Source organism: Prinia subflava, chromosome 13 (assembly GCF_021018805.1).
Source record: "Prinia subflava isolate CZ2003 ecotype Zambia chromosome 13, Cam_Psub_1.2, whole genome shotgun sequence".
In the NCBI taxonomy this organism is placed as follows: Eukaryota; Metazoa; Chordata; class Aves; order Passeriformes; family Cisticolidae; genus Prinia; species Prinia subflava.
The window spans coordinates 1,492,190-1,518,245 of record NC_086259.1 but is presented as its reverse complement, the minus strand read 5'-3'; the positions used below and the strand labels follow the sequence as shown (position 1 = coordinate 1,518,245).

General features: G+C 44.8%; 1 protein-coding gene, 1 long non-coding RNA gene and 1 pseudogene across 7 annotated transcripts; 2 read left to right on the top strand and 1 right to left on the bottom strand.

Annotated features, from left to right (window-relative positions):
• Positions 1 to 8: 8 nt before the first annotated feature.
• On the top strand, positions 9 to 10,943 carry LOC134557839 (thymidine kinase 2, mitochondrial-like; annotated as a pseudogene).
• Positions 10,944 to 15,765: 4,822 nt separating this feature from the next.
• LOC134557842 (chemokine-like factor) lies at positions 15,766 to 26,021 on the bottom strand. 6 transcript variants are annotated; one of them, XR_010082194.1, is made up of 5 exons: positions 25,848 to 26,021; positions 25,528 to 25,772; positions 18,211 to 19,540; positions 17,744 to 17,839; positions 16,131 to 16,156 (listed from the first exon to the last, which is right to left on the bottom strand). XR_010082194.1 is itself a non-coding variant. In XM_063411113.1 (5 exons), the coding sequence occupies exons 1-4, from the start codon at positions 26,019 to 26,021 to the stop codon at positions 18,215 to 18,217; spliced, it is 609 nt and encodes a 202-aa protein (XP_063267183.1). In that variant the 3' UTR covers positions 17,744 to 17,839; positions 18,211 to 18,214. The 6 variants fall into 6 exon arrangements, 2 of the variants coding, with proteins under 2 accessions (XP_063267184.1, XP_063267183.1); XR_010082193.1 differs by lacking the exon at positions 16,131 to 16,156 and having other exon boundaries at positions 18,211 to 18,312; positions 19,477 to 19,540; XM_063411113.1 differs by lacking the exon at positions 16,131 to 16,156 and having other exon boundaries at positions 18,211 to 18,340; positions 19,477 to 19,540.
• On the top strand, positions 17,709 to 24,994 carry LOC134557851 (uncharacterized). The gene is made up of 2 exons (XR_010082208.1): positions 17,709 to 17,848; positions 24,580 to 24,994. It is a non-coding gene; the product is annotated as an uncharacterized LOC134557851 (long non-coding RNA).
• Positions 26,022 to 26,056: the final 35 nt, after the last annotated feature.

Below are 26,056 nucleotides of genomic sequence, written 5' to 3'. Positions count from 1 at the left end.
AGGAAGTGATGGGGCGGCGCCGGAAGGGCCGGAGCGGGGCGGAGCCGGGTCCGGTGCGGGTCCGGGCGGCAGCGGGATGGGCAATGTGGCGGCGGGGCGCGGCCTGGGCCTGGGGCCAGCGGGGCGCGGGCAGCGCCGTCCCCGGCCCCTCAGCGGGCGGGCCCCGCGCCGCTACCGGCCGTAAGTGCGGGGCGGAACCGCGGGGAGGGGACGGGACGGGCCCGGCGACCGCCCCTGAACCCGGCTTCGGGTCAGTGCGAGCCCTCGGGATGCGCTGGAGCGGCTTTGGGGGAGCGGGAGCGGGGTCAGACCCGAGAGCTGGATCAGACCGAGAGCTGGATCAGACCCGAGAGCTGGATCAGACCGAGAGCTGGATCAGACCGAGAGCTGGATCAGACCGAGAGAGGGGTCGGACCCGGGAGCGGGGTCGGACCGTGCAGCGGCTTTGAGGGAGCAGGACCGGGTCAGACCCTGGAGCGGCTTTGGGGCAACAGGAGCGAGCGGGGTCAGATTGGAGCTCTGACCGGGGGTGACCGCCGAGCCCGTCCCTGCCTTCCTGCCGTGCTTGGCTGGGTGAAGGGTCTCGTAAGCTCAGCTTGGCTTGGACAGTGTTTTTGCCCTGTTTTGAGGTGTAAGGTGCTTATTTTGGAGCTGCTCTGTAATCCTCGCTCTTACCCGCCGGACCTGTGAGGCCAGTGGGTGCTGCGCCAACTGGTCTTTCTAAAATTCATTTTTCCTCTACGCAAACCCACTGAGGAGCAGCAGATGTAGCAAAAATGTGGTGAAAGTGTGAGCACTCAGCGTTGGACTTGTAAGCGTCAGGGACAGCGTTCAACTTCAGCTAAATCTGTGTCAGTCGGTGCCACAATGTGTCTGTTACATGACCCAATAATTACCTAGAACCTTGAAGGTTGATCATTTAGAAAATAGTGTCATGTTAAGCCATAGGGAACCTAACAATGTCCTAGAGCATCTCACATTAAGAGGCTCAGTATAACTAAGTTATTAAGACCACTTTGATTTTAACTGTTGTTTATTTCCATTCTAGATAAGCATCTGATTAAAAAAGATGCTAGAAAGAGAATTGTAAGTATTTGTATTTTGTTCAGAAAGCAAAATAAACAGTGCAGCCTCTTTCATTACAATTCAGTTATAATCTGAGTGTGTGTATTGGCAAGCGTAGGCCGTAGCTGTGTCACTGTAGTGGTGGGTCTGTCACTGGGTCATACTCTTGCAAGGCTATGCTGGTCTAGTTGTGAAAATTGTAATAAAATTGTGAGAGATGTGTGCAAAAGTTCTGTTAGAACTGGTTCAGGAGACTTTTTAGACTGATCTGGTATTTGATTTTGTGTTGCTTAGAACCAAGTTACGGGAAGGGCAGGCTTGTTGTATTTTAAACAAAATCAAGGACAAACCTTGATTGGACAATTGTTTTTGTACAACAGTTATTAATGCTTTCCCCAACAGACCTGGCAACACATTTTGTAATAATTTTTAGGAGTCCTCCTCGAAATGCTGGGTTGCCAGATATTATTTGGTAATTTTACAGGAATTGTCCTTATGAAGTAATTAACTGTTAATCCAAAGGATAACAGACTTTAATTTGCATACCATGCAACATTTTTAAGTAGCTACTTAAATTCCCTGGCTGATGAGATTCTCCTAGGCCTGACTCTACAGTATTATTGCAGATTTAGACCCTGTTTGAACCAGGCAAGTCTCTTGTGATTTTACCTATTCAGGGTAGACGCTTTTCTGATTCATTTTGTAAAAGATTTGAATACATTCTGTTTGTTAGAACACATTGTGATAGAATGTGGTAGCACTCTGGTCCTCTTCCTTTGCTGGCAAGCGTTACTTTCTGAGAAGTTAATTTGTAAGGGGATGGGCTTGTCACTGAAATGCGAAGTACTCTGCTAAGCTGTTCTTTCCCTTACATCACATTGATTTTGACTCCAAAAAAAAAAAATTCTCTCCAGGCGTATGAGGTAGTCTAATCAGCATTTAAAAATGCTAAGAATATGTTGGGTATTGGCATTTCTCTATTTTTAGCAGTGTTCATTATTACCTTTTACGTTACAGAATTCAGTACTGTTTTTTTAAGTCTGATGAGTTTCCAATACAAGTCCTGAATACTCTGATTTACTGCTCAAGTATTCCTTAAAAATAGTTGTACACTTGTAGGGTCACATTAAGTATTTTGAATCCAAGATGCATTGAACATGGAGTTATTCTTTTTAACCAGGTTTTGAAGGAACCTTTGACCAAGTGGAGGAATGTTCGAGGTCACAATATACTGGTAAGTGGCAGAAATTATTTCTGCAGTTACAGTGGCTGTTCTTTTAGCAAGACGTGTAATGGCTTTTTATCAGCCAGCAAAACTGCTCCAAAAGGTGTGATCCAAACGTTACACAGCAAAAATTAAAGCTCCACAAAGCAAAAGAGCTTCTACTGTGATTAAGACATGCATATAATAGAAGCATGGCATATAAAATGTGCTTTTGGCAAGGACTGGGTGTCCAGTGGGGTGTGAATTAAAGCAATTCCCAGGAAGGTGAGCCCTGAGTGTGGCAGTTCTTTCTAAATGTGCTTATGCCTGTTTCAAAGAAGGGCAGGATGTCACTCAAGGTGAGGGGTGGATCCGGTCAGTTAATGTTGTTTGACTGGAGTTCTTTGAATAACTCTGGTGCCCCCAACATAAGAAGGACATGGAGCTGTTGGAGCGAGTCCAGAGGAGGCCACGGAGGTGCTGAGGGGGCTGGAGCACCTCCCCTGTGGAGCCAGGCTGGGAGAGCTGGGGCTGCTCAGCCTGAGAGGGGAAGCTTGTGTGGAGACCCCAGAGCTCCTTCAGGGTCTGAGGGGCTGCAGGGAAACCAGAGAGGGACAATTCCTCAGGAACTGCAGTGACAGGACAAGGGGAAAAGGGGACAAATTGAAAGAGAAGTAGTTTAGGTTGGATGTATGGAAGAAACTCTTTCCTCTGAGGGTGGGCAGGCCCTGGCACAGGGTGCCCAGAGCAGCTGTGGCTGCCCCTGGATCCCTGGCAGTGCCCAAGGCCAGGTTGGGCACTGGGGCTGGGAGCAGCCTGGGACAGTGGAAGGTGTCCCTGCCATGGCAGAGGGTGACACTGGATGATCTTTTAAGGTCCATTCCAACCCCTTAACACTGTATGAATCTGTGATCCTGTGGCTGCTGCAGATAAGGAAAATTCAGCTCAGTGAGGCGTTGAGGGCTTCTGTTGACCTTTGGGTGGCCGAGGCTTCTTGGAACTGTTGCCCCGGGGCTGTCCCTGGGTCCCAGCTGCAGTTGCACACCAACCCTGCCGTGGTGCTGGAAGTGGTCCCTGCTGTCAGTGCTGTGCTTGGGGCTCAGCCCTCTGCACAAACCCCGTGGTGGCTGAGGAGGGATCTGCGGTCCGCCCTGTGGACACAGCCCAAGCCATACTTGCCCTGACACGTGTTAAATACCATCAGTGTTAGCACAGGCCCCCTGGAGGAGTAAATTGTCCCTCCTAGGAGTTGCTGATGCCTTTCTGATTGTTAGTAAAGGGTGGGGCACGTGTTGCACGACACCACAGCAGCCTCGGAGCACTGGGAAAGTCTGGTCTTGGCAGGGAGAAAAGGAGAAGGTCAGACCTGTGGGCTGAAGCTGTGCTGCTGGCTTAAAACTTGTCACCTCAGCCAACAGACACTGAATGATGTTTTATTTTGAGTGAGATCCTTTCTCTGCTGTGCAGGATAGATTGTTTCTTGTAAGTTCTGTGTGTGTGTGGAATTGCAGCAGTCAGAAAGTGGAACAGCTACCTGAGAGCTGCTCTGAGGATCCTTTGGGAAGAACAGCTGCCTGTTAACCTTTTCTGAGGCCCAGACCATACTTAGAACTCTGTATGATATCTGGATGCACTGGGTGTACTGAGAGTCTGTCAGTGCACAAAAATAGAGTAGTAGATAGGGGTTTTTTTCATTACTTGGTTCTGACTGTTCTATGTGCAGAGTAACTAATTCCTGCTGACTTCAACCAACCTCCCACTCAGTGTCTGTAGGGACAGGGCCATAATTGTACATTAACTGTCCATTGTGGAGAGCAAATGATCACTTAATTCTAATCAAACCTGATGTCAGCTATTTTAGTGTGCTTCTTAGAGCAACGCTGTTGTAGGGCAAAAGCTTCCTAATAACCCAAACTTCCTGTTGTGCTGTTTGTCCTAACAAGTGTCCATCTGTCCTGCTTCCATCTCTGACCCCAGGGCTTAATGTACCAGGATGCATCGAGGTGGGGAATAACTCTGCAGACCTATGTCCAGCTAACCATGCTGGAGCAGCACACCAGGCCCATGGTAAGGAAACTTCTTCTTTTAATTTTAAGAGTAATTAGATGTGGTTAGGAGTGCGAAATCCTTTTAACCTTGTATTCAAGAGTTAAGGTGCTGTGTGTGTTCATTCTTTGTTCCTGCAGTGAGTAAGGATTTCTGTGGGGCAGACATTGATATGCTCAGCATGTGCTCTGGGGGTAAAACTTCTGCCTCCTGCTTGCTCACAACTTCCCCAAACTGATCCTGCTGTTTGGGCACAACTTCTGGAGCTCGGCTTGCACAAATCTCTTCCTCATTTCATGTCAGTGACTTGTCTGTGATTTCATTATTTTGAATCTTTGGCAAACACCAAGTAACCTTATGTTAGAATTCATAGTACTGCTTTGTGCTGTCTAGAACAAATTTAGCCATTGCTTCTTCTATTTATGCAAAATACTTCCACTACCGTTTTCTATTGCTTTTTCAGGTGGTTTACATCCTTTTTTTCCTTGTATTTGTTCCTTTTTTTTTTTAAATTAAATTTCACATCCTGCCTTTTTTATCAAGATTTCTTCATTCTTTTCTCCTTCAAACACCTTTTGTTACATTCTATGCTGTCTTCCATTCCCTGATTACAAGACCTGGTCTTACATGCCATGCTTATATTTTACTGATTGTTCTTATGTTCTGTTTTCTAAGCTTGTGTTAGGGCAGACTTTTAGCAGTGCCAAATATGGAAGTGGCACATATAATCATTAGGGTTTTGGAAGAGGTGTTTTTCCAAGACACAGAAATCCTGTTCTGTTGGAGAGGTTCATTCAAGAATTCCTGAGGATCTCCCTGTATTTCAATTTAAGCTTTTTTTTGTCATTTGAGCCTTGCTGGAGCTATTTTTGCTTTGTTAATGTGCAGAAACCTGGGTGAGAAGTTGCTCTGCCAGGCCCAAGAGTGTCAGAGGATCTCCCTGCTCCCACATGAAGTAGTGGTGGAACACATGAAGTGCTGGCTGAGGCCAGGGCTCTGTCAGCTGCAGTTACTTATTTTTAAAGTCCTGTTTCCTTGCTTGAATGTCTGATGTCAGCCCTGTGCTGTCACCCAGCAATGCATGAGATGGAGCAGCTATTTGGGGAGCAACAGTTCCCATTATCCTGCAGATCCTAAGTGGGTTGCTGCTGTTTTGTACCCTGAGTTGGCTCCCACTTAGCTTTGAGCTGGTGTCTGAATAACAAATTAGAGTAAGATCAGGAGTCCTTGTTTGTTTTGGGGTTCCCACCCTCCAAGGAAGTTTGTTTCTCACTAGATTCTGAAAATTGTGTTTCCTATGTGCCACCTGAGTCTGCAGAGAAGCAAGCATGAAAATGTACAGGGTGAAGTTCTGTGTTGCAGATTTCCCCCATAAGGATGATGGAGCGGTCGATTCACAGTGCAAAACACGTTTTTGTGGAAAACTTGTATCGAAGGTATGGGATGTGGCTTTCTACTTTATTTTCTTGGATTAATTATTTAAAATGTATATCTAATCAAATGATAATTCCTTTGGTAGTGTGCATTTTAAGGGGCCTGTGCAATCTGCCAGTTCTGTGTTGGAGTGGCAGTGTGTTTGGTATGGGTGGTGCTGCCCACTTCCTGTAGGACTCTGGAAAACCTTTTTCAGCACTGCTCCTGAGTATTTAGAACTCAGTGTTGTTTAGACACCATCTATTGAAGTGATCTGCTCTCCAGCTGAATACCCGAATCTTGCTTGACTCAAACACACGCTGAACAGGTAAAAAACCACAAGGATATAAAGAATAAGGCTGCAGGAGGGAGAGAACTGGGCTGCGTTAGCCAGCCTGGCACCCTGGATTGGCATTTCTTGCAAGCAGGGACTCAAGTCCTATGCCCTTGCACAGAATCAGGATTGACAGGATTAAAAAAGACTGCGAGCTTTGGTAGGCTGTGAGTAAAGCAAGAGCAATTACCTGCCCTAGGTATAACTCACCCACCCCAAACTAACTGCGGTAGTGCAGGAATCAGGGTTTTGTTTGGTTGTTTGGGATGCTGACCTTATGCCAGCAGTGTCTGCGACAGATGGGTTTTAGTGGGTTTTTCAGTGGCCCGGAGGGACAAACCCGGTTTGTGCCACAAGGTGTCACCCACGCTGCACGAGTGTCATCCCTCTCTGCCGCGGGACCGCCTTTGGCACTGGGGAGAGACTCACATCATTCATCCCAGTCCATACACAGTGCAAGCAGCCCAGAATAGCCTCCTTTTTAGATGCTGATTTCTTTTTAATGTAGACAAAATGCTTTGTTCCCAAAGATTTAGTTGCTATGAGGCTAAATCTGTTTGTGTCAACTCTGGGAATTAATTAAATAATAATAAAATTTTTAAGGGCCTCTAAGATGTTTTGTGACCTCAGCACTTTTCAAATGTTGGAAAAAAGGCATTTGCTTTGTTTTGTTACAGCAAGCTAGAAGGCAAATGATAGTACCAACAGCAAGCCAAAAGAAAAAGATGTGTTTTAAAGGGATTATAAATAAAACAAGGAATGCTTGAGGAATGTATGAAAGTAGCTAGTTTGTGACACATTAAAAAATGAGTCAATCTGGCTGTGTTAGGTATGTTTTAAATGTGTGCACACGAGTGTGCAGGGTGTGCCGTAGGTGAGCTCTGCAGTTCAGTGTCCCTCTGAATCCATCACTAGTTATGATAGAAAACTTGCTCAGCTCGTGTTGGGCTTAGGCAGTAAAAACGTGACTTGGTAGGAGTCAAATGTGAGCAAACTTTGGAAATTTAAACATCATTTTGTGCCTTTTATATTCCCTGTATCTTTATGGACCTTGAGCCAGAGTCCTCCCAGGGAAAGCAAAGGTGTGTTGTCTGCAGGGCAGGTCAGTGCAGAATTGACTTGGAGGTATCTGTCTTTTAGGGTAAGAACAGTGGAGCTTTTTCTTATTTCCAGTTGCTTTTAACTTTCCTGTTTCCCCGTGTGTCCTGGAGAAAAGTAGCACAATGAGAGTCTGGCTGATGTAGATCCCTGCTACCCAGAACTGATGTGTTGGAAGAGCAGCAGTGACCAGTGTTACCCCATTTCTGGATGGCAGATCAAGAGGGGAGGTGGTGCAAACAGGGGTTTTGCTTTTTTCCATATTTAGGGAAATGGCTTTATTACTTTTGCTCAGTTTTGCAAATGACCAAAGCAAGCTGTCAGGGGACTGGTTTAGAAATCTGTGGAATATTTTTCTTCGGTCCTATTTCAAATGGCATAACTAGTCTTAATTACTCAGCTGGAGAGCACAGGAGCCTCCCAACTCCATCTTTTTTACAATTTTTATGTTGCAGAAGCATTTAGGAAAGAGTATGGAGTATGTGTTACTGTCACCAGTTTTGAAGAGAGGATACTGTAAAATTAGTAATATTTGACAATCAGAATATGGTATTAAGTGAAAATCGATTCACTAATAAAAACATAGTATGCGATTCTTAACGTGTCCTCAGTAACTCCCTTTTACTTGAGTTGCCTGATACTTTATTATTGTTGCGGAGATAACTTTGGGGTCTTTGTCTCCAACATTCTGTGCTCCGAGTTCAGAGTTCTAGTTAAGCATATTGGATATTTCACTACTCTTTCCACAAATATTTCTTACAGTGGGAGTAAATTTATCTACACATTGACATTATATTTTTTGCTGCATTTCACTGTGGTTTCTGTAAGGAATTATTGGTGCTGCTCAGTAAATCCAGCCCTTCTGGTGACAGGCCCTGGGATAGATTTGAACTGATACTGATACAGAGAACCTGAGCAATAAATATCGTTGAGTACTTGAAAAAAAAAAAAAAGAGAGAGAGAGAAAAGATTTGGTCTTTCTATGTTATGAACAATGGTTTGTGTGGCCTTCAATTTGGGTGGGCATAATGCTGGCCTTTTCATAAATGATGAGTAAATGGGGAGGGATTCTGGTCTGGTGAGCAAAATGAGAGTTTGGAGTTGATCTCTGCATGATGCTAAGTGAGTGATTTGTGCCTCTTGTGTTTGTTCAGGGGAAAAATGCCAGAGGTGGATTATGCTGTCCTGAGTGAATGGTTTGACTGGATCCAGAACAACATCGATGTTTCAGTGGATTTGATAGGTAACATCTTGGTGGCTCTGGAGGGCTGTGTTTGTGGGTGGGTTTCCCTTCTGGGAGAAGCAATACTTCTTGTTTCTTGGCTCATAGATAATCACATTATTCAGTATAAAAGTGGACACCATCAGACAGCTTGGGTTTGTGGGTGGTTCCTGGGTTGACTCACAGCAGTGCCAAAGGGGAGGTCTAGTGGTGGTACCCAAGCCAGGATCCTTCCCTTCTGTAGTTTGTGAAGTGAGTTACTTCTTTGCTTTTAAAGAACTACTTCTTTGCTTTTAAATAACTATTAAATTTTTTATTCCGGCAGTTTATTTGCAGCCATCTCCTAAAGTTTGTTATGAGAGGCTATAGACACGATGCAGGGAAGAGGAAAAAGTCATTCCTCTGGTAAGGAGTTCCTCTGATATATGTGCTTATAATGAGCTTTGAAAATGGAATGATTCCAGTCTAAATACTAAAATTGTATCCTGAGTATACTGCCAAAATGTGGTGCAGCTGTTTCTACTGCAAAGTAAACCCTGAGTATTGAATTTTGATTTATTTAAAAAATAATGATCTGTCATGCACGCTGACTCTCCCAGGTGTTCTGTTGTAGTAGTCAGTGCACTGTAGCTGACTTGAGGTGCAGTATTAATCCTCTGGTAATCTTCTCTAAGATGTGAAAGTCAATTGCCTTTGTACCATTAAATGCCACAAAAGCACCAGGTGAAGCACGGATAGCTGAGCTTGCAGGTGCTGAGATTTCCTGGGCACTTTGTAGTCTGCTCCCTCCAGGATGTTTGTGCATGAAAAGTGTCTCTGCTGTGGCTGAAAAGAAGCAACTCCATGAGAATTGTGAGCTTGGGAATCTGCTTTGAAACAAATGGTGGTGATGGAACAGTGACTTTCTGTGCCAGTTTACAGCACGGCCCTTCATGCCACAAGGCTTCTAAAAAAGCCTGAGCAGACATAAATGCAGTTCCCTCTGCAGCTCTGGGTGGGTGGCTCAGGAGGAGCAATTGTCAGTAGAAGATCTGTGCAAAGAGCTAAATTTTGGGCCCAGTGAAATTTTGCCTGCCTTGAGAATAAATCCCCTGTGATGGATTTGAAGAGCTTTTGTGTTATTTTGCAGCTCTGCTGAAGAGGAGGGGAGCAGTTCTGAAAGTGAAGTGGTCCCCATGAAGCAAAAAACCAATTGGTGGCAGGCAGAAGAGCTTTTAGAGGAAACTGAGTTACCAGAAAGTGAACTGGGAATTTCAGGGAAATGTATTGACACAGAAAGTGCCCCCCATACATATTCTTAGCAGCCTTGCCCTTCTTGTCCTTACCTTGTAGTATTTTCCTCTGTAAAAATCTTGAACCACCTTTTACCTGTGGGAGAGCATCATGGTTGCTTGATCTTAAAAGGAGCTGAGAGCCCTGTGCTTCTGTGAGCTGTGTCTTTGAGGTCTTCCTGGAGTTAAACTTTATACTGGGAATTAACATTTCTCAAAAACCTTCTGATGCTTTTTATTTTTTTGTTAGCGGAAGATATGTGTTGCAGGCTTTTATATGTGTCTCTTAACTGCTTCCCAAATGGATAAAGATTGCAATGTGTGTGTCATCCCTGGGCATTGGTGTTATTCCAGTGCCTCTTTTCTAGGACTATTTAGAGGCTATTCACGAGCTCTATGAAGAGTGGCTCATTAAACGTGCACTGTTTGAAGTTTCCTGCCCAGTACTTGTGAGTATTATTTTAATGATAACCAATTAGGCATGTGGGGGATTGTGCTTTCTGAAATAACAGGAGTGTTGTTCAGTGGTAAAAGTAAATAAATCTGCTTTTCTGATAACCTTTGGAGAAGGACAGCCTCAGACAAATGTGACAGCTGTTGGTGTAGAGCATAAAAGTGGGGTCTGCCATCTCTGCAGTGGAATTTGAGGGGCTGTTCACTGGGATGGCTTGCAGGATCAGCTGTGTAGCTTTCAGGGAATGCCAAATTCCCAGCAGAAAGCAGCTTGGGCAGATCTGTTGGAGTATCCCGGCTTGGCTGCACTGGTAGTCCTGTTCTGTACTGTTCTGCTCAAGAGAAACCAAGTTCTGTGGTGTCAGTTATTTCCAGTGTTTCCATCTTCTTTCCAAGGTCATTGGAGCTGACCATGACGTGCAGAAAATGATTGAGAAGTACGAAGAAAACCGGGACCAAATACTGAACCCACCGAACAGACAACACCATTTATAAAGCCCGTGGCTGTTGTATCAGAAATCATCTACTGAAGTCTGAGTTAGTATTTTTAGTATTTAAATATAATGGCTTTTGTTTTTGCACTATGCTTTGTAGAATGCTATGGACTTACAGCTCTGAAATGATCAGATGCCAATCAGGAACAGAACATGAGCCAGTTCTCTTTGTGTTTTTAGGTTTTCCATCAGTTTTACTGTGTCAGTTTTGTTCAGCTGAAATATGGCTGTTTCCCTCATTTCCCACTTTGCTGCTGCTTCCCAGAAGTAACTTTAATGTCTTCTTTTTTTCCCTAAAGACAACTGTTTTTGTAATTTGAAATAAAGGGTTTATTACAATGGCCTCTGAGGAGGGTACCTGAGGTTTCTCTGAGTGGGGTGAACGGGGTACCCAGCCCCGAGTGGCCGCTGTGTGCAGGGGGAGGTTGGTTTGACAGAGCTGCCAGCCCGGCCCTGGAGCCCAGCAGATCACCCTGAGTGTGAGCACACGGCACGGGCGGGACAACCCCAGGACAGCCACGGGATCAGCCCCAGCCAGGCTGGGTTAGGAGGGGCAGGTCCTCCCTGGAATTCACAGAGCCTTTGGGCCCCTCTCCCCTGGCATCTCCTGGAGAAGCTGCAGCCCCAGCTTGGCCAGGGCTGTCCTTGGCTGGGATGGGAGCTGGCTGAGGGCCGGGCCCAGAATGGTGGGAATGGGATCCCCCTGGTGGGAATGGGGTCCCTTGCTGGGACCAGGGCTGCTCCACACCTCTACTGACGGTGTGGAGGAGGGCACTGAGTTTACCCCCGGCTAACTGGGGTGATACCCACTGCCTGGAATGGGATCTGGAGGGCGGGAAGGCCCTGCTGAGGGCCCTGGCCAGGCTGGGTGATGTGCCAAGGCCACTGCCACGAGGTCCAGCGGGGTCAAGGGCCAGGTCCTGCACTTCAGCCACAATGACCCCCTGCAGCTGCAGGGAGATGTCTGGACGTGACACTCAGTGCTCTGGGTGGGTGACAGAGTGGTTGGTTACAGGCTGGACTCAATGACCTCTGAGGTATTTTCCAGCCTCAGTGATTCTGTGATTTTTGAACAATTGAATTGCAGTAAAAAGGAGGGGTGGAGCTCTTTGGGTTCTTTTCTGTTCAAATACAAAAATACCACAAAGTATGGCAGGCAAGGGTAAGAGTAGGTACTGGAAAGATCTCAAAGCAATGAGGCTGGATTGTTGGAATTTTGATGTCCCTGGTCAGGTCAACGTCCACTCTTGGTCCCTTGGGGTGGTACCCACCAAACAAAAGGTTCAGAGGGTTGCAGACATTCCATTTAGCATGGGAACAGCTGTATCCCTCCCCAGAGAAATGCTTCCTCTGTCAGCTGTGACCCTGAGGGCCATGCAGAGCCTTTGGGTGGGGCCTCCCTGGCAGGAGTCAGGGGCATTTGGAGGCCTGGGTGGTGTCAATGCCCCTCTGGCTCTTGCCCACTCGTGCCCCTGTGCTGTGTGGGCACCATGACCTGAGCAGAAAAGTGGCTCCAGGAAGGTGCTGCCCTAACCTCTGCTCCTTGGTTCCCCTTTCCAGGCACATCCTGAGTGGCCATCAGGTGCCTGAGGCACAGCAAGGCATTGACTCCTTCCTGCCCAGGCTTTACACAGTTCATACCAGAAGCAGGATGTTCATTATTTTATTATTGGAGGAAGCAAATGAAGTGCATTGAGTTTTAAAGTAGCTTTGTTAAACAGATCTTACCAGTTTGAAATGGTGTTGTGCTCTAATCCTGTCCACATGAATGCAAGTTCATTGAATTCAGGAAGTTCTTTCTGCTCTGCAGGACATCACAACATAACTTAGTTCTGAAGAGAACTGTGCACTGGTAGTCCCACTGAATTCACTGCAAAACATTTAAAAACCCCTCAAAACACAGTTTTTGTAAGTGATTGCAGAAAGGTTGCAAGGGTTTTTTTCAGCTAGCTTTTCACAGAGAGCTTATTTTATTTGTGTTCATGAGATCCCCAGCCCTGCTCTGGCTGAGCTGAGGAGCTGTGAAAATACAGGGTGCATGGGACACTGTTACTCTCTTCAAACATTTCTAAAAAAATTCTAAAATGAATTGATTTCTTAATTGGTTTGCATTCTTTTACTTCTTTTTTTAAAGAAAAACACAGGTGTTTTTTGGGTTTATATCACTATTAGTTTATTATGACCTGTAAGTACTTGGCAAGTCCGTAGAGAAAACCAGTGGGGGTTTCATTCTTGGACTTGTGAAAGGAAGTGCTGAGTTGCCCTTTGCTTGTGCTTCACCCTCTGGGTGTTGCCTTTAAGGGAATCCTTTCAATGCAGCACTCAGACTGCTCTCACATTGATTTTTGGGGTCATTTTCAGGGAATGATCCCAGAAGTACAGAATGTTTTTCCCCTACTGGTTCTGGTTGGTTTAGCTGGAACAAGCAAGGCTTCGTGAGCACTTTGATCACTTTGTACAGACATTTGTCAGGCACTTAGTGCAGGATGGAAACATTCAGTTATGGGGCTTTGCAACAATATCTGATGGTGCTGCTTTTGGACAGCACTGCGTTTGTAGGGTTGTGGTTTGCCTAAACCGCATTACACTGAGAGAACCACACCCAGTCAGGAACTGCACCTCCTGTCCTGTTACTCCCATCTGGTGAGCTGTTTCTTTTCTAAATCACTGCAACTCAATAATGGTAAGTGCACAGAGAGCATTTCCTAATGAAGCACTAAAGCTTGTGATCCCAGGAATGCCATTCGGCTGCTCTGTTGTAAATCTTTAGAATTTGAGCTTAAAAGTAAGATTTTGTGTGCTAAGTAATTATCTTACTTATTGCAGCTTCTTTGTAGGGGGGATACCAGATATTCTTGACATCTGCTATTAAACTTTCACAACTTTTTCTTCTCTAAGAGTCCAAAAGAACGATTTCTTTGGAAATGCTTCTATACAATTGAAGCTCAGTCTCCTGCAGTTTGTTCTTAGTTCTAATTTCACTATGGACATACAATTTGCATGGCACAGAAAATGTCAATGGTTTAGTACAGAGAATGTTACAGCCCAAAGGATGCCACTGTTACTTGTCAGGACACAGCCCTGTGAACACTTTTTGTTCCTAACACCCATTTCTCACAATCCACCCAGAGCTGAAGGCAGTCCTGTACCCTGGTGTTACCTTGGGCAAAGTTCTGTTTCTCCTACACTGCTGGAATCAGGGGATGACAGAATTGCAACCATTAGTTGTGCAAAAAGCAAATCTTTATATTTTACTTCCTGAGCTTTTTCTAGTCTAATCCACGTGCACTCCTCTGGATTTCTTCGGTGATGAAAGTCAATCGTAAACAATTCAACAAAATTAATTCTGGCTAACTGTACATGAAAGGCATTTTTTAAGCATTCAAAATTGAGCTCCATATTAGTCACTGTGAAGAAAATGAACTCTACTCCAGCCCAAACCAGCACACATCTCAGTGCTACTGAAAAAGCTACTTGAAGCAGTATTAAAGTGTGTTTCTAGGTAACAAGTTGAATCCCAACAGAATCCCAGAATTTTTCGGGCTGGAAGGGACCTCTGTAGTTCACCCAGTCCAAGCCCTGCCCAGGCAGGGTCACCTGGAGCAGGTGACACAGGAGCATGTCCAGGCAGGTTTGGAATGCCCCGGAGAGGGAGACTCCACAGCCGACTCAGAGAGCAGCAGCTGCCCCTTGCGGGAGCGCAGGAACTCGCGTGGGGGGAGCAGCGAGCTCAGCCCGGGCGCTGCTGAAGCGCCCGCGGGCTCGGGGTCCTCCATGGCTGCGGCGGCGGGCGGGGTGGGCTGGGGCTGGGCTGGGCTGGGCTCGCGTTGGGCTCGGCCTGAGCTCCCGCCGGGCTCGGGCTGGGCGCGGGCTCAGGCTCGGGGTGTCTCCGGGTTGATGTTCCCCGAGATTCCCCTCGGGGTGGCCGTTCCCCGAGGTGGTGAAATCTTCCCCCAGGGTTGCTGTTCCTTGGGTATTTCCCTGGGGTTGCTGTTCCCCAAGATAATAAGGTTTTCTGTCTTCTCTTTGCCCTGAGCGTTTCACACCAAAGGCAGAGACGACACTGTGAGTCCAGCAGCTGAAGTTATCAAGGTTGTTTATTTCATATTATCTAACTGTTCTTGTTCGGCTTTGCAAGGCGTCCCCAGCAAAGCAAGACACGCCGTTGGACTGGCGCTGGGCTGCCGCTGGACTGCCCGGATCAGAGAGCCCCGTACCTTATGTACCGAACCCCCGACCCAACCACAGTCCAAGACGTATTTATTGTTTACAGAACATTACCAATACTAACTTGCTACGCTAACATGTCAGTTCTATTCTAAACCAATCTCTAAAGTCCAAATCAGCAAAAGATGGGGGATGAGAACAAGAACAAGGAAACTAGGGGCCACTCCCCAATTCCTCCATCTTGTCCTCTCAGCCCCGTATACTATGAATCCTAATCTCTACATGTATACTCTATAACAAACTACTATCTACTTCTAAATTCTTAGGATCTGTGATTCTTCCTTCATGTGAGCATTCACTTCCATGGATAGGAGCCAGAATCAGAGTCCTTCTGGGCTCTGTGGGAGGCTGGCTGACCCCCTTGTACAGATCCCAGACCCCCCTGTACAGCCCCCTGACTCTCCAGGGCTGTCAGAGGGATCCCCTGGACTCCAACAGGGGTGGGGGGTTGGCCGTGGAATTTTTTTTAAAATTTTTTTTTTTCCTCTCTGAAGGAGGGAAGCGGAAATCGTGACACTGCGGAAACGTGAAAAAAAAGTTTCAGCATCCCCAGCTGTGGGGGACGGCCCCAGCGCCCGCCCCAGCCCCGGGACAATGGAGCTGGGCCGCCACCTCCGCCTGTCCTGTGCTGCTGGAGCGACACCAGGGAGCCGGGGGGCTTCTGTCCCCGCCACTCTGAACACACCAAGCACAGAACCACCGGGCGCCTGGGGCTCCAAGGGGCCGCTGCAGGTAACCCAGGCCAAACCCCGCTCAAGGCTGAAATTTCAGGATTCAAATGCCTCGGCGAATGCTTTAACATGCAATTCACATGGCCCAACAAAATCTTTCCGAAGCATGGTTACTGGGTCATTACATTTTTACTTTTCTTTAAAATGTACATTACTTTAATGTACTTTTTTACACTTAGTAAATAAATAAGATTAATGCGCTTAAGCTCGTTTTTATTTTCTTTTTTATTAGAGAAAGACGACAACCATGAAAATAATTTTCGTACAGGTAAAAACACAATTAAGTTTAGAAAAACATGACAATTCTCTCTGAAGCTTTAACTGGTGAAATTGCAACGCTGAAACTGCATTTGGAAAAGTATGAAAACTTATGAATGATACTTGCAGAAACATCAGTGCACAGGAAATTCAAAATCGAGCATGTGAAAATACAAATTCTTTAAAAGACAGTGGGGAAACGGGATGGAGAACTCATTCTTTCACTAACACATCAATCTTATTTGGCAGCACTCCTTCCTCTTGCTTTCTCAAGGCTAATCTTCTTCCAAAGAAGAAACATGTCAACAAGGCAGAGAGCAAGCAATATAAGACTCAACACCTATAAAAATTATCATAAAATTAGTTCCCCCAATAAATCTTGAGCTTTTACTGTAGTGACTCATCAAGGTAGCAGTAAATACATCTTCCTAACTTTGTTCTGGGCTTGAAAACGTGTGTGATTTGAGACAGCTGATAAATCAAATAACACCCATATTTACATCCCATCAGCCTTTCAGAGAGCCTGCTCTGTTTGATGTTTGTGTCAGGCCTTGGAGATAGTGTGGTGCTCTCCTTGAAAGCTAAGCTAATGCTGCATTATGCCAGACAATGCTTTTATCCTTCATGAAATCCCCTCTGTCCCTTTAAGGATTGCTTATTAATGGGACTGGCCCTGAAAAAAGTCAAGGGGAAAAGTCAGTATTTGTGGAAACAAGCCCAGCAGGAAAATGCTCTTCTCCTCTGAAAGGGAAACATTCTCCAAACTGAATAAAATGCACTAAACTACTCAGAAAATAGACAACCTCAGGCAGGTAACTGGAAAAATGTGTTTGCAGAAGAGCCACTGAGTTAACTCACTCAGTTCCTGCCCTTCAGCCTCACCCCACATGCACACAGGGTTTTTTCTGAAAGCACTGAATTATCTGATCAGGGGAGTTATTTTCAGGAGAGCTCTTGGGAGAGGACAGCTCAAGGCAGTTTGTGCCTCAGGAGAACTGGCTGGGGGTGATTCTGTCCCTCCCAGCACTGGAGATGTCCCATGTTCCACCCAAACTTGTGTTCCCAGCTACCTGCTCAGTCTCCTGCTCCCACCTTTAATTTCTGTGAACTTCACAACTGAGAATATAAATTCTATTCCAGCACAGTCAATCTATCACAAAGTCTCCTTTTTAGGATGCTGTTGCCAATGAAGCCATCAACTTTCCCCCCCACCATCTCCTAAGCTCAGTTTGAAAGACCTCTGTTGTAGGTTTGAGGTTTCTTTTGGTTTCTTGTCACATTTCAGCTTGTACTGTATCTTGTACTTCTAGAGACTTTTAAAACTGAGGGGTTTTCTTCCCCTCCTAGCTGTTTATTAAGGTTAATTACATTAGTTGCCATTTGAATTAAAAATATCAGTTACACAAACTATTAATTTGGTTAAATCTTAAGAAGATGAATTCTTACAATCATAGTATGAACAAAACCCCTGTTCAACTGACATAATTCCTCAGTTTGTGTCAGAAACAAGAATGTACATGCCAGGAGGGAGGTACCAGCGTGTCTGTTAAAAAGCTTCAACTCTTTTTAGCAGGACTGTTGTAATTTTTTCTCAAATAGCCAAACTGGATAGTTCTAAAAGAGCTAGGGATTCCCCCACCTGGGATTTCAAGCTATGGTAGCAAATGTAGATTACTTAAAAACACTAGAAATTCTGAATGTTTCAGTACTTCTCTGCAGCAATTCCTAATTCTTGTCATCTTTAAATTAATAGTCATGGGAGGATTATTTTCTTTTTGTGAGATACACTTGAATGTACCTTGTTTGCTACTGCTGAGTGTTCTTCCAAGACAGTTGTTTGCGTGGTCCTTCCACAATGTCAGTGTACCAAGAGGTTCAAATCACTGCACTTTAAGAACTGAAATTCGTTAACAAGGTTCCTACTTACTCCTCCAGCCATTATCCCCTTGTTGGTCTTGATTTTTACTGCAGTCAAGCCCACAGGGATGAGTAACATCGCTGAAGTCACCGAGTTCAAAATATCCTGAAACAGGTGTGAAATACAAAGTTATGTTTCGTGTCAGGGAAATGAAGAAAATCTGTGTAATCATAGTGATAGAACACAGCCATGGGACAGTTATAAAGATGAGTTCTAATAAATAGCTGAGGAAAGCATGGAAGGAAGTTTTTGAATAAATCTTTTGCTTGCAATTATCTATTATAAGTCTCAAGCTATTCTGCAATTAGTGTTCTTTAATTATAACTTTAGAAGCTTGCTTTGTATTAAAGAATTTTAAACTGTAGTTTTAGAGTGCAAAAAGGTTTTTTTAGACAAAAGAAGGAAATAAGGAGGGGGCTCAAGCCTCACACAAGGTGGGAAAACATCCTAGACATGAAGATATGACTTCAGCTCACTGATTTATGGCTCCTGGAGAGGAAAACTGGACATCAGCTTGGAGATGGATGGACTTGAAAATAGAGATGGGACCCCCACATCTAGAAGCCAGATCCCACCACCTGGAAAAACATATCCTGGAAGTACATCCTAGAGTATTGAAATATCAGAATAGATCACAATGGTCCATAGAATTATACAAGACAATCTATAGATTTATAGCTGTTAGGTATTGAATTGTGACGTTAAAACTAGAAATGGAAACTGCTGAGAAAGCTTATGAATATGTATAAAATACCATCAAAACCAGCAATGGGTGTGCAGTTGGAAGGGAAAACCCCTACCACTGTACCCAGCGCTGCCTCTTTGCTCACACTTTACCATGTTAATTAATTAATTATTAAATTGCTGCTTGATATATTGGCCGTGTCAAGCGTCTTATTTTTAACAATTTGGTGGAGAATGCGGGCATCTCCAATCCATTGAAGGAGGCCCCTGATCTCGGGGAGGCGCCCCACCTTGCAGGCTTTTGCCTCAGGTGGCCCTGAGTGACTGGGGAATCTTTCAGGGAGAAGGAGATCCTCAAGGTAAATTGTGAGCAAAGGATTTTGAGCTCCCGGATAAAGCTGCAGTGAAATTCACCTGTAATAACTCGTGCACAGAGACCCAGGCGAGAAAAGGAGGCTGTAAGTATCGCTTGGTTAGGTGGGCTAAGAACGGGTACACACGTGTGAGAGTGTGAGTGGTGTGTGTGTGAGACGTGGTCTGACCACGAAGTGATTGTGGAGTTCTTCTAACCTCGGTTCCGTGTCTCCGCGAGGGGAGCGGCAGGTGAAGGAACAAAGCGAGTGTTGGTAAAGGGAATTCTTTCATATAAAAAGGTCGGGGGCGGGATGCGGCAATAGCTGGGGGGGATTTCTTTACAGTAAATCGGAGGCGGGAAGCAGTATTGGTTGAAGGGACTTTTTATTAAAGAAATCCTAGACAAGTGAGAAAATAGGAAGGCCTTTCTTTACTGAAGTCAGAAAGAGTGCGGTCGAGGCAAGTGAGGGAATACCCGTTTCTTAGGGTGGGTCAATGCCAAGGCAAAGACCCAGGGGTTGGTATAAACCAACAGGCAAATAGAAGTACTAAAGGTACTGGGAAAAGAGGGAGCTTTTTACCACAGGACAGTCCCCTGGGGTTAATGTTAAAATTTTAGGATGAATGTAAATCCAGGAAAGGAAAAAGTAAAGAGAAAATGATAAAATACTGTATGATAGAATAGACTAAAGAAATGACACGACCTGATAATTTGTACTGGCCAATGTACAGGTCATCTGAGGAGTGGATCTGTCAGGCCCTGAATGCCTGTGTAAATAAAAAGGATCCAATTAACCAAGAGAGCAATTATGCTGCTTTATAGCAGAAGTCCTGGCCTTCTCCCCTGTATGCTTTAAAAACCAAAAAAGGAGAAGAATCCATGAGGCCACTTACACAACCTCCCCCCTTATCTACCACAACCAGCTGCCCCACCAGAGGTGCCTAATCCAGCACCCCCAGCACCTCAAGCCCCTATGGCACCGCTTGCACCTCAAGCCCCTGTGGCTCTGCCTCGTCCTCCAGATTCACCACCTGCACATAGAAGCAGGGAGACAGTTCGGGCAGAAAGGCGCAAGGACAGTGATGATGAGAGCAAAAGGGGCCAGTTAGATCCATTAAGGAAGGTACTGATAGTAAGATACCAAGGGGAGAAGGGGAAGACAGCTATTAGATATGTATCAGTACCACTGAACACTGGGGATGTGAGAGCCCTTAAAAAGGAAATGGGGATGTCTAATAAACTAGATCAGTTCCTGGAGCCCAAGAAGCCACAATTAAGCTATTAAACTTCTTAGAGAAAAAAGGTTTGAAAGCTTCAATGTCCAAGTTGCAATTTGTAGAAGCACAAATGAAGTATTTGGGTCATTAGTTAAGTAAAAGAACAAAGAAACTGGACCCCGAATGAGTATCGGGCATACTTGCCTTACCTTCTCCCAGAACAAAGGGAGAGATAATACAGCTAGTAAAGCTATTAAAGTATTGTAGGCAGTAGATAAAAAAGTATAGTCAAAAAGCAAAATTTTTATATCAGAAGTTAACTGGAGAACAGATTCATGATTTTGTAGAGTTAATTGAATTACAAACTAAAAGTAAGACCAGATTTAACTGAAATAAAAAATAAAATTATCTGAAGGGGAGAAATATTTCATCAATAGCTCCTCCAAAGTATTAGAAAGGAAGCAGAGGTCAGGATATGCAATTGTAAAGGGAAGAAACATGTTGACAGTAGAAAGGAAAAGGTTAAGTTCCAGCTGGCCCGCACAAGCCCGGGAGTTATATGCGTTATACCAGGCTTTAGAACTGTTAAAAGACAAAGTGGAGACTATTTATACAAAGTATACGTTTAGAATTGTACATACTTTTAGGAAGATTTAGAAAGAAAGAAGTTTGATCAATACCCAAAGAAAATGGTTGATCTATCAAGAATTAATACTTAAAGTGCTTGTATCATTAAAAAGACCAGAAAAAATAGCTGTTACACATGTAAAAGGTCACCAAAGAAACACAAGCTATTTAGCAAGAGGAAATAACATAGCTGACCAAGCTGCAAAAAGAGGCAGCTTTTGAATTGAAAGAAACAATTCAGTTGAATATTATAACAAAAGTTCAAAGAGAAGTCCAAAAAAAATTTTATAGCTCCCAAGAAGCTATAAAGAAATTAGATACTAAGAAAGAACAAAGAAAAGGAGTACTCTTAGATAGGTGGGAAATTTTGTCCAAAGCCTATGCACAAAAGATTTTGAGCCAATTACATCAGCATACTCATTGAAGAACCAAAGCCTTGTGTGATCATTTTTTAAAAATATGATGGGTGTATTGAGATTTTTTTGAAATAGCAAAGCAAGTAACACAGAAGCGTGTTACTTGTCAGAGAGTCAACAAAAAGGTAATGAGGCAAACTTCAGCGGGGGGAGGCCAGTAAGAAAATAGCCTATGAACCTCTTGAAAGAGTTCAGGTGGATTATGCTGAGCTTCCAAAAGTCAGTAAGTGGAAGTATCTGTTAGTAGTAGTAGATCAACTAATTCGCTGGGTAGAAGCTTACCCAGCTGTAAGGGCCACAGTCAAATTTGTAATTAAAATACTATTAGAAGAAATTATTCCCCGATTTGGGGTTATTCGAGCCATCGATTCTGATCAAGGCTCCCATTTTACCTCTAGTGTCATCAAAGGGGTAACACAAGCCATGGGTATTTCCTGAGAACACCATACCCCCTTGGCACCCTCAGAGCTCTGTGAAGGTAGAAAAGAAGGACCAAACTATAAAACAGCATTTAACCAAATTAATGACTGAAACCAGAATGTCCTGAAAAAAATGTTTACCTTTAGCATTGCTTAATATAAGAACACTTCCTAATGCAGATACTGGGCTATCAGCATACGAAATGCTTTATGGAATGCCATATTCCCAGGAGATACCCCAAACATCAGTAATAGTTAAAGATATGACTATTCAGAAAATATATCCAAACAATTAGACAACATGTATTAGAGTTGAGAGAAAAAGGAATATTGGCTCAATCTACCCCTCTAGGATTTAGCATACATAAAATAAAACCAAGTGATTGAGTGCTGGTTAAAAGCTGCAAAGAGGAGACCTTATCTTCTAAATGGGAAGGCCCATATTTAACCCCTTAACCACTGATACAGCCATCCAGACTGCAGAGAAAGGCTGGACCCACACATCACGATTAAAGGACCAGTGGGACCACCAACAGAGGCACCGGCCGAGCTTCAGTAGAAAATCTCATCTGCTCCTAGAGAACTGAAAATAAGACTTAAAAAGGATTGATGCATGTTTCAGAAACTCTTGTACCTGAGGTTTCAGAATCAAAACCTTCCAAGAGAAGTGAAATGTCCTACCCAAAACTGTAAATGTTTTCCCTGGGGTTGTTTCAGGTGCATTGAGTGTCAGAAATTGTGGTATACAAACTTAGTGGAGGCAAGGATCCCTAATACCCTTTGCTGGAGTTGTAGGGATGAGATAGAGACAGATAGAACACTAAGGGCTGCAGTAGAGAAAGGATACATCAAAGTAAGTGATAAAGATTGGTGGGAGACCTGGTTGCACGGGACACGGGCTGGGATCGATCTGCAGGAAGAAGCAAAAGCAAAATTAGAAAGAATTGAGTGTGATTACAACAATTAGATACCAGACGGATACCAAATTGAAATAAAGGAGTGGCACAGAGCTAAGCTTCAGTAGGCCTGGCAACAATTCACAGGTAAGAATAAATAGAGGGCAAGACCAGATTGACCTCTGCCTTTGCCACCAAGAAGATGAAAATCCCAACTGTTGGCAGCAACCCAATAGGTTGGAGGGGTAGAAAAGCATGTCATACTAGACCTCTCGTTATATACCTGATCATGTGTGTAAGCATTGCCATGGCAATTGACAAATGTCACTCATGTCACCAGGCGGTGAAATGGAGAGGAGTCACAACAGTATCCTTTGTTGGTCACACCCATATAAACAAAGGTGGTTATGATGAAAGTCAGTTAAGGGTTTGTGAAGAGCAAGGAAGAGAATTTTGGATGGCAAAGAATTTAGGAGCAAGAGGAGGAGCTAGCTGTAATTACCAGACATGTCCAAGAGGAGAAGAATATATATGCTTTACCAAAGCAGGTATGTGGGGATACACTGATGGGGGAGGAGTTCAATATGGAGAGAATTTAGTGCAGAAAGCAGTAGAAGGGTTGAAAACCCACTCTGAATCTAAAGTTGCTTCCCCAAATTTGTATGAGAAATTAAAGAAACAGCTGCCAAAGTTAGACCTTTCCACTTCTGGAGAATTTGTTTATAGATTTAATGCAATGAATTGTAATAGAATTAAATATTTCCAAGTGCTGAATTTGTGGTGGGACCCAAATGACAGGGCAATAGCCTTAGAAAGGAGAAGGGTTAGAAGTAGCACAAATTTTAAAGTAGAAGCGAACAGGAATTACAAAACCTGAAGAACGGACAGAAAGATGGGTATTGACAAATATAGTGATAGGCCAAGAATGCATAGCCAAGAAAGGGAAAGCTTTTGGGACAAAAGTAGGGGAAACCCCTTGCAAGAAAATGTATACCACAAATTTCTCTAAAATCAGTAGTAGCCACAAAACCCTGAAGGATATTTAAGTAACAAACAAATGCCTGTTCAGCAATAGAATTCTATCCTTCAAGCTCCATAGTGAGACCAGTTGTTTAGAAGAGGAGCTTGGTAGAAGAAAATAATATTTATAATATTGTGTTCATTGACTAGACTGTTGTTTTTACCTTGCTTAATTCCATGCTTTGTTCAGCTTATCCACTCTGTAATTCAAGGTATACAGGTCGCTGTGATGCCTGTAGACCCTGAACTAGCTACAGGGGAATTTAGCCATTTTGAGAAAACATCTAAAATATCCAAAATAATGAAATTGAAGAAAAAGGACAAAAAAAAAGAAAAGTTTCTGAAGTTTTGGCCAGATTCAAAACCCAGACACGAATAAGTAAGATAAATAAAAATTTATACAAGCAGAGTGGGGACTGTGAAATACAAAGTTATGTTTCGTGTCAGGGAAATGAAGAAAATCTGTGTAATCATAGTGATAGAACACAGCCATGGGACAGTTATAAAGATGAGTTCTAATAAATAGCTGAGGAAAGCATGGAAGGAAGTTTTTGAATAAATCTTTTGCTTGCAATTATCTATTATAAGTCTCAAGCTATTCTGCAATTAGTGTTCTTTAATTATAACTTTAGAAGCTTGCTTTGTATTAAAGAATTTTAAACTGTAGTTTTAGAGTGCAAAAAGGTTTTTTTAGACAAAAGAAAGAAATAAGGAGGGGGCTCAAGCCTCACACAAAGTGGGAAAACATCCTAGACATGAAGATATGACTTCAGCTCACTGATTTATGGCTCCTGGAGAGGAAAACTAGACATCAGCTTAGAGATGGATAGACTTGAAAATAGAGATGAGACCCCCACATCTAGAAGCCAGATCCCACCACCTAGAAAAACATATCCTGGAAGTACATCCTAGAGTATTGAAATATCAGAATAGATCACAATGGTCCATAGAATTATACAAGACAATCTATAGATTTATAGCTGTTAGGTATTGAATTGTGACGTTAAAACTAGAAATGGAAACTGCTGAGAAAGCTTATGAATATGTATAAAATACCATCAAAACCAGCAATGGGTGTGCAGTTGGAAGGGAAAACCCCTACCACTGTACCCAGCGCTGCCTCTTTGCTCACACTTTACCATGTTAATTAATTAATTATTAAATTGCTGCTTGATATATTAGCCGTGTCAAGCGTCTTATTTTTAACACAGGTAGTGGAAGCAAAATATTTATTTGGAAATACAGGCCTGAAGGAGAACATGGAGAGCTCCCAACAGAGAAGGCATGGTGAAAATGGCTGGATTGCCATGAAAACAGAGTTACAGCAGTATCTGTGTGAGAGGACACTGAGACACTGACACCCAGTGGTTTGATGGTAAAAAGAGTGTTTATAGTAAAACTTCCTCATTTTACATTTCTTCTGTTGTTTTTGCCTGATATATTTTGCAACTTGGCTACACCTGATAGACCGAAGCAGCAAATACATGTACAAAAGGGAGGTAGGAGCAGAACTCGTGGGTATTTGGGTGAAAGTGTGTGACTAGTTGGTGGTGTGAAGGTGTTACACAACAAAGGCAAAGAGGCAAACAGTGCCTGTGCCGGGAGGGCTGTTACCGATCCAGCAGCCATCCAGAACTGATGGAACAGAACGCTCCGTTAGGAAAACCTGCCTCAACCTCCACAGAACACGAGGGCTTGTCTTACCTGTACAGAAACAATCACTGGGCTGGCTGACAAAGTCCCCTGGGACAGGAGATCCCTCCTGTTCACTGCCCTGCTGGCACTCACAGCCAGCAGCTGCAACAGCCAGGGGACACTGGTACCCACAGCCAGGGACATTGGTACCCACAGCCAGGGGACACTGGTAGCCACAGCCAGGGGACACTGGTAGCCACAGCCAGGGGACACTGGTAGCCACAGCCAGGGGACATCCATATCCACAGCCAGGGGACATTGGGACCCACAGCCATAGGACAGCCAGGGGACAGCTATATCCACAGCCAGGGGAAATTAGTATCCACAGCCAGGAGACAGCTATATCCACAGCCAGGGAACATTGGTACCACCAGCCAGGGGACATTAGTACCCACAGCCAGGGGACATTAGTACCCGCAGCCAGGGGACAGCCGTACCCACAGCTATGGAACATTGGTACTCACGGCCCGAGTTCATCAATGCTCACGGCCAGGGGACATCGGTACTCACATCCAGAGCACCCCGGTACTCGGAGCCCACGGGTACTCACAGCTAGCGGCCAGTAGAGGCACCGCATCCGCGCGTCGAGCCTCAGCAGGTACAGCAGCAGGAAGAAGACGGTTGTCACCGTCTCCAGGCCGGCATACCCCGTGTAGAACTCGTGCTCGCCCGCGGTCAGGAAGCGTATGAAGGCGGCCAGCGCCACCAGCTGCGGGACAGGAGGGGACGGGGTCAGCGCCGGCCCGGGCCATGCCGCGGGCCCCGGGGCCGCCCCAGGCCGTACCGTGCGGGCGATCTTCACCGCGCACCACGCCGAGCGGGGGAAGGCCCGGTCCAGCGGCAGCCGCGTCGGGCCGGCAGCGCTGCCCGGGCGGTGCCCGGCGGGACTGGCAACCCAGGACGGCCCGTTCAGCCGGGGAGATCCCGGAGCCGATCCCGCAGGTGATCCCGGTGCCATCGCCGGCGCTGAACCAGCCCCGCCTCAGAGCGCCT

Coding starts and splice junctions, on each gene's coding strand:
- LOC134557842 (XM_063411113.1), bottom strand. CDS start 26,021: ATGGCACCGGGATCACCTGCGGGATCGGCTCCGGGATCTCCCCGGCTG. Junction 19,541..25,527: donor AGCATTGATGAACTCGGGCC/GTGAGTACCAAT, acceptor TTATTTACACAG/GCATTCAGGGCCTGACAGAT. Junction 18,341..19,476: donor TGGCCAGTACAAATTATCAG/GTCGTGTCATTT, acceptor TCAATACTCTAG/GATGTACTTCCAGGATATGT.